The following is an 8,354-nucleotide window of genomic DNA, read 5'->3' as shown; positions in this document are numbered from 1 at the left end:
GGAAATATGAAATACATGGTGCACACTAGATAGTGTCGGGGGTAAGGCCAACCTATAGTCCACTTGATCGATCCTCTCCAGGATCTCAAATGGTTCAACACACCTAGGGCTCAACTTGCCCTTCTTCCAAATCTCTTCACCCTTCTCAGTGGTGAAACTCTAAGGAAGACATTGTCTCCCACTTGGAACTCAACATCCCTTCGCTTGGATCTGAATAACTTTTCTGTTTACTTTGAGACATGAGCATCCGAGCTCTAATCTTTTTAATTGCCTCAGTGGTCCTCTAAACTGCCTCAGGACCCAAATATTTCCTATCACCTATCGCATCCCAGTGAATGAGCGATCTACACTTCCTACCATACAAAATCTCATAAGGTGCCACTCCAATAGTCGACTGGTAGTTGTTATTAAAGGAAAACTCTATCAGAGGCAAATATTTACTCCAGGACCCTTCAAATTCTAATACAAATGCTCTCAGCATGTCCTCCAATATCTGAATAGTCCTCTTAGATTGGCCATCAGTTTGAGGATGATAAGTTGTACCGAACTTCAGTTGTGTACTCATTTCCTTCTGTAAACTTCCCAAAAACTTGGAAGTAAGGTAGGGTCCCTATCCAACACGATAGACCTCGGAGTCCCACGAAGGCGTATTGTCTCTCTCAAATAGAGATTTACATACTGGTCAATTGTGTAGTTCATACTTACTGGTAAAAAGTGAGCTGACTCCATATACCGGTCCACAATGACCCATATTGAATCATGTTGGCCCACTGTTCTGGGAAACCCCACCACGAAATCCATCGTGATGTCCTTCAACTTCCACTCTGGGATATCCAGGGGCTGTGGTTGCCCTGCTAGTGTCTGATGCTCTGCCTTGACCTGCTGACAGGTCACACACTTTGCCACGTACTCAGTTACGTCCCTCTTCATCCTAGGCTACCAATATAAAACTTTCAAATCTTGATAAATCTTTGTGGTACTAATAAGGGGTAGTATGAGATTTTTCCAGAATCTCCTGCCTGATCCCTGTGTCCATCGAATGACAAATTTGATCATTGTACCTCAACAAGCCCATATTTGATACTGTATAATCCCTAGCCATTGCAGGTAGGATGTCCCCTCTGACCATCATCAACTGTGGATCACCCAACTGAATTTCCTTTATCCTTTCCAACAGTGTAGACTGAAGTGTAATGTTGTCAAACTGGCCCACCACCAACTCTATTCCAGTTCTAATCATATCCTCTGCCAATTCCTTGGACATCTGTCTCACACTATATAACTATCCCGGGCCATTCCGACTTAAGGCATCTGCCACCACGTTGGCCTTTCCTGGGTGATACAGGATTTCACAGTCATAATCCTTCACCAACTCCAGCCAATGCCTCTGTCTCATGTTCAGGTCTTTCTGTATGAAGAAGTACTTCAAGCTCTTGTGATCAGTGTATATCTCACACTTCCCCCCATAAAGGTAATGTCTCCATACCTTTAATGCAAATAACACCACTGCTAATTCTAAATCATAAGTGGGGTACCCTTGCTCATATTCTTTTAGCTGATGTGATGTTGTTGAGTCTAGTTTATGTCATGTTTAGGTGTTGTTTTAGGTAGTCTTTTATGTCATTTTTCTTTCATTTAGTGCGGGTTTATGCTTTTGTTTGTTTGTTTTGCAGTTTTTGTGAATAAAAGAAAGATTTAAGTACTTGGAGGAAAAAGGTCCAAAAAGAGAAGAAATATCCAAGTTTCGATGATATTTTTGACAAAGGATGGATCTCAACGTGATTTGGAGGTGTTGGTGATTTTTCGAGCTTAAAAATGCATGAGTTGAAAATTTTCTTTAGAGCCGTGGCATGAGCGCTTTGGAGCCGCGGCTAGCCCTCTAAACAGAACCACTGTTTCGGAGGAGAGATTCGAGCTGCGGCATGGCTAAGGAAGGTCGCGACATAGTAGAGCTGAATATCAGAAATCAGAGACACGAGCCGCGGCATGGCTTTGGAGCCGCGGCCTAGATTTGCAAATCCTCTGGGTCGTGACATGATGCAAGTAGAGCCGAGGCCCGCCTCTCCTAAAATAAAAAAAAATAGGTTTTATAAAGAAAAATAAAGATCGAAAAAAGGAGAGAGGAGGGAATTTAAGAAAGTTTTTGGTGGCTGCAATAAGCTGGGGAGATTTCTCAAGTGTTTGTTATTTTTATTTACTTCTTTATGTCATTTTTAATTTCAATTGTGATTAGAATGACAGTTATGAACTAATTTTCTGTTTAGGGATATTAGTTGAATCACTTGAATTCTTATTATGAACTATTGCAATTTTCACCTCTTCTTCATCTTCATTTCAATTCCTTACAATCTGTGTTTATTGATTGATTATTGATTGGCCATCTATAGTCATTATCTGTATGTTTTGAATCAAAATCTGAAAAGTGCGATTTGCATCTGCTCTGGTTGTTTAGGACACAATTCTAATTTGGAACGAGAGTATCTAGATTAATTGTGTAACTATCTTTGTGATTTTTTGTGGTTAATGCAATCTTTGTGATTAAATTTCCCATAGAAATATAGGACAGCGCTTGTGGGAGGCACCCTATTCATTTGTATTATTTTTATTACTTTCGCACTTGTAAATTATGGACATTTAGGTTATTTTTGTACATTTGGAATCGTGAAAAGCATGAAAAGAAAGAGAGAGCAAAAGTCTCTTAAGGGCTGCGGCATGGTCTTGTTGAGTCGCGACATGGCTCGTTACAGAGGCTCAAAAATTCCAAAAATTTTGGGGCGGGCTACGGCATAGAGAAGTAGGGTCGCGGCATAAGGACTAGAATTTCCCAGAAAATATATATGGGTCGTGGCATGGAGAGAGTTACGCCGCGGCATGAAGCCCTAGATTTTCAAAAAAATTTGATACGGGCCGTGGCATTATAAGGCTAGGGTCGCGGCCCGTGTTGCGCATACAGGGTTAAAAACCCTAATTTAGTCCCTTTTTCTTCATTATCTTCTCAGTCTCACCTTAAACACCAATCTTAACCTCCTTTCTCTCCACTCTCATTTCCCATTTTCTCATTTTGAGTATTTCATTTGCCAAGGAGACAAAAAGATGAAGGGTTTTTTTTTTTTTTGATGAAAAGGAAAATATATTGAGAACAAACCAACCAAGTACAAACACTCCAAACAACTTACAAACACAGAGCCTTACAACTGAACCACTCTATCAAAAAAAGCTAGATCCTTTGTCCTAATATGCTTCTTAGAATGATAAAGAAGCCTACCCCTCACAAAGTATTTGATCAACTTAGTAACAAAGTCCACTGAAAAGGAGCTAAACTTAAAAATACAATTGTTTCTATTCCTCCAAACTAAGTAGACCGAAGCTGCTAAGGCAGCAGCCAACACAGATTGCTTCAGACCCTTCGGCTTACCGGCCATCCAAGAACACCACCCAGCAAACTGAAGCGGCCAAATACCCTTACCCAGCCAACTCTCTACTTGGGACCAGACCTGCCGAGAAAAATGGCACTCAAAAAATAGATGGGAGTGAGACTCTTGCTCCACTTCACACACCGGACATAACACAGAAGGAAGCTCCAAGAGACAACAACTGAGATTATCTCGAGTCAACAGATGGCCCAATGTAGCCTGCCATAAAATGAATCGGTGCTTAGGCACTGTTAAGGAGTTCCACACCACATTCGCATAGAAGACTCTGTCTTTGTTAATGAGCCTGTGATACAGAATATTCAAACAGAGCTTGCTATGATGGACTGCCTCATCAAGTTTATGAACAGGGAAGATATCTCTAAGCTTAGTTAATCTTTTCCAATACCAGCTCACATCTTGAGGACCTTTATAATGCCAAATATCCTGCCCCTTTAAGTAGATAGAATCCACCCATTTAACCCAAAGAGTATCATGCTTAGAAGAAATTTCCCAAACATATTTGGCCAGAAGCACTAAATTCCAAGTACAGCTATCCTTGAAGCCAAAACCATCCATGCTTTTAGGTAGACAAACCTGATCCCAGGCAGTAAAGTGCATTTTACTCCGCTGAACGTTATCGTCCCTAACTCCCCAAAGGAAATTCCGGCACAGCCGATCAACCTCCTTGGTGACGCTCTTAGGGAGGATGAAGGTACTCATCCAAAAAGTTCTAATACTCAACATCACCGAGTTGATTAGTTGTGCCCTCCCCGCAAAAGAAAGATGCCGACTCGCCCAAGTATGTAATTTGGACAGGATCTTTTTGATAATAAGAGAGCAGTCACCAGCCTTCCATCTTGTTGTTCGAAGAGGAACTCCCAAGTATTTTAGGGGGAAATGACCTTCAGTAAATTGGAGCCCCTCAAGCAATTTTTGAGTCTCTTTTTCAGCCACACCACCAAAGTAAACCTGAGATTTATCCTTGTTGGCAGTCAAACAAGAAGCACAATAGAATTCATTAAAACTTTCCCTTATAATCTGAACCGAATTGTGAACTCCCTTGCAAAAAATGACTAAGTCATTTGCGAAACAGAGGTTGACAATTTTAAGGTGTTTACATTTGGGATGAAACCGGTACCCCTTGTCCATGGAAGCTTGCTGAAATAATCGGGTACAATATTCCATGGCTAAAACAAACAATAAAGGAGAGATAGGGTCCCCTTGCCTTAGCCCCTTCCGACCTCTAAATTCCCCTTGAATCTTTCCATTCATAAGGATAAGATAGATTGGATCCTTCAAGCAAGCCATGACCCACTTGATGAATTTAGCCGGAAAACAAAACTCAGTGAGAATATCCTCCAAAAAATTCCAATCTAACATATCATAGGCTTTGCTCAAATCAATCTTCAAAACACACCTAGGAGAAATGTTTTTCCTCTTATAGCCTTTAATAATATCCTGAAGAATCAGAATATTATGCGCCAATAATCTGTTTTTAACAAAGACTCCTTGATTTTGATTGACAAGACTAGGAAGCACCGAAGCCAATCTACTACAAAGCATCTTAGAAATGCATTTGTAAATAGAATTACAACAAGCAATAGGCCGATAATCCGCTGCCCGAGAAGGAGTCTCAATTTTAGGGATTAAGGAAATAGTAGCTTTATTAATTTCCTCTGGCAGCACACCACACTCAAAGAAATCCAGAATAGCTGCTGAGATTTCAGACTCTAAATCACTCCAAAGAGCTTTAAAAAAGCCCGAACCAAACCCATCCGGCCCCGGACTTTTAATTGAGTTAATGCTGAAAAATGCTTCTTTCACTTCCTTGCTAGAAAATGGCTTTACTAAGCTCACTTGCTGATCTAGGGTCAATTTATGACCAAGCCCAAAACAAGATTTCTGAATAGATCTACAAGCCATGCTCTTGCTTCCCATGATTTTCTGGAAATGATTCACAAAATGATCAACTACAGCATCAAAATTCTCAATACTTTGACCAGATTCATTATTAAACAGACGTGATGCAATTAGAGGCTCTCCTTTGCTTTAAACACGTGTGAAAATAAGCGTGTTGTCATCACCAAATCGCAGCCAGTCCACTTTACTTTTCTGTCTCAGAATACTCTCATAAATTTTTGCATGGTATTCTAGCGAATCCCCAGCTGCAGCTTCGATATTTTGAAGTCTAATCGAGTGAGGGTTACTCTGCAAGGATAGCTGGGCAGCTTGAAACTTCTCCTTTGCCACTGAATAATTCTGGGCAACATCCCCCACAATATGCCTATTAAATCTCCTGAGCACCAACTGAAGTCTGCTAAGTTTCTTACATATGCGAACCAGCCCAGTCCCTCGCATTGGCCTACACCAGCTCTGCATAACAGTAGATTTAAACTGATCATGTTTAGTCCACATATTGAAGAACCTGAAAAGCTTAACACCACAGTTGACAGAAATTTCTAGTTTAATAATACAATAGCAATGGCCAGAGTGAAGTTCCCAGTTGAAAACAGCCTCAGAATGAGGGAAAATGTCCAACCAATCTTCATTCTTGAAAACTCTATCCAATCTCGAGAATATTATGTCTTCATTCATATGTTTATTCGTCCAAGTAAAATGAGACCCTCTAGCTTGTAATTCGTCAACTAACCCCAAGGCCCTCCAATTTTGAGCATCAGCTAATTCAAGAGATGAAATCGCACGACCACCCACTCTGTCCACACTCTCAAAAGCAGCATTAAAATCTCTAGTTAGCAGCCACACAGCAGCTAGAAAACTCAGATTAGTCAAATCTCTCCAAAGGGCCACTCTTTCCTCAATAGAATTTCTACCATAAACAAACGTCACACAAAACAATTTATTAGTCTTTATACTCCTGACATAAACATGAAGTAATTGGTCTGTTTCCTTCAGAACATCTACATACACTAAGTTTTGCTGCCAAACAAGCAATATTCTTCCTTCAGAAACTGGACCAGAAAAAAACTCCCAGCCACTGAAAAAAGAATGCATCATCTTCTTAATCTTATCACCCCAAAGTTTGGTCTCCAACAAGGCACCTAGACCAATCTTATTAACAAAACAAAAGGAGCTCAGAAATTTCTGTTTCTCCCCCTTATTAATACCTCTAACATTCCAACTAAGAATGTTGTGATTCTCCATGTAACAAACTTGTTGATGTTAATCCCAAATTTGCCACCTCCACAACCTTATCTTGCAAAGCACTATAGGAATTCTTCAAAGTGTTCTTTTCCCTATGGACAGCCTTCTTGGTTACTTTTCCCTTTGTAGTGATTTATTCTTGGAACCTTTGGATTGAGTTAAGTGTCTCTTTTTGGACTGTTCTTGCACATTTTTATTGAGAAATTGCACAGTTTTATTTGGTGTAAGTGGTTGGATTGCTTGGTTATTCTGATAGATTTTGGAAAGTGGGAAAACAAGAGGAGGTTCTACTTGAATTTTTTTTTTCTTCAGAAATTTGGGGATATTCATTGTGTTAGTTGTGAATATTGTAATAGGTCCTAAGAGAAATCTCACAAGAGGTGCTTCTTCAAAGAAGGAATCCTCATCCTGAGCTCAACCAACACCGCCTCCACCCGCTGATTTTAACACAGAAAAATTTAAGACTAAGGAGGCAGCGGACTTGTTCAAAAGAATTAACAGGAAATCCGTCATCCCGGAAAGGGGGATGGAATTTCAATTGGAACCATATTTGAATGACTCCCCCTATGAGTCAATCCGAGCTGAAATTGAGCGTCGTAATTGGGGAATAGTCTGTAAAAATTTCAAGTGGATACTGCAAATTACTCTCAATTATATGAGCTTTATGCAAACTTCCCAAGCCAGGATGATGAGAAAAAGGTTTTTGTTCGAGGCAAGGCGATGCCTTCAGACGTTAATTCATTTAATACTTTGCTCCATCTCCCTACTATTCCAGCAAATGAAGATGAACATTGGCAGTTGGCCCATTTTAGCGAAGTTGATTATGTTGAGGTGGCAGAAACATTGAGCTTGCTGGGGGCTCGATTTTAGTATCATGGTGGTGAGCTAAAGTTTTTATACCGCTGGCAGTTGAATCAAATTACCCGTGCTTGGGCTTATTTTGTGAGCGCTCTTCTGCTGCCCAATTCTCATGTCTTTTCTATTGATCGGGAGCGTTGCCTTTTGGTTTACTCTATCATGACGGGAAAATCAGTAGATGTTGGACGAATAATCAGGTATAGCATTCGCAACATCAGTAAGTTCAACACCACTGCTGGCTTGGCACATGGCACGTTCATCACTCAGTTATGCGAGACTTATGAGGTGCTAGTGCTTGATGGAGACATAATTTGGAAACCCATGAAGCCTATCACTCAATCTATGGTTAATGGCTTCCCTCCAGCCACTCTTGAGCCTCCTCAACCTGGCCAAGCCCCTAAACGTCCATGAGGTGGCGACGAGGAGGAGATTGATCCAATTGGTATCGGGGCCACTGATGAGGGGGGACCAAGTAGTAGTGCTTCACAGTTGGCACTTGGTGGGCCTATTGATGAGCATACTCAGCGTACGCATGATCGACTGGATTATATCATATGCCAGAATCAGTATTTAATCCAGTCGCATCATGCGCAAAATCTGCACTACAATGATTACTTGGTACAACAGAATGAGTATGGGTGTGTTCATGTCGAAGAATTGAATGCTTTGGTCACTAGGTGGACGATGAGTTCTGCAGATGAACACTACTTGACCCCTCCACCATAGTTTAACCCATACAACCCACCACCACCACCTCCGCCATACTGATGTGGCGTATCTTTTGAGGTAAGTTTTCTCTTCATGGTCTTCGTGTCACATTGGGGACAATGTGCAATTTAAGTTTGGGGGAGAGGTTTATCATTTTTATTTTGTTTCTATTTTCTTTTTAGTTTACTGTTTGTTATTTTAGTTTTGTCTTTA

The 8,354-nt window shown here is 40.7% G+C and overlaps 1 protein-coding gene across 1 annotated transcript; it reads right to left on the bottom strand.

Annotated features, from left to right (window-relative positions):
* Positions 1–5,462: 5,462 nt before the first annotated feature.
* Positions 5,463–6,575, bottom strand: LOC133806681 (uncharacterized). Its single transcript, XM_062244775.1, has one exon. It carries the CDS (start codon positions 6,573–6,575, stop codon positions 5,463–5,465), a length of 1,113 nt encoding a protein of 370 aa, XP_062100759.1.
* Positions 6,576–8,354: the final 1,779 nt, after the last annotated feature.

The sequence above is a fragment of the Humulus lupulus genome, chromosome X (genome assembly GCF_963169125.1).
Source record: "Humulus lupulus chromosome X, drHumLupu1.1, whole genome shotgun sequence".
In the NCBI taxonomy this organism is placed as follows: domain Eukaryota; kingdom Viridiplantae; phylum Streptophyta; class Magnoliopsida; order Rosales; family Cannabaceae; genus Humulus; species Humulus lupulus.
The sequence above is the reverse complement of the archived record's forward strand: the minus strand, read 5'-3'. Positions and strand labels throughout refer to the sequence as shown.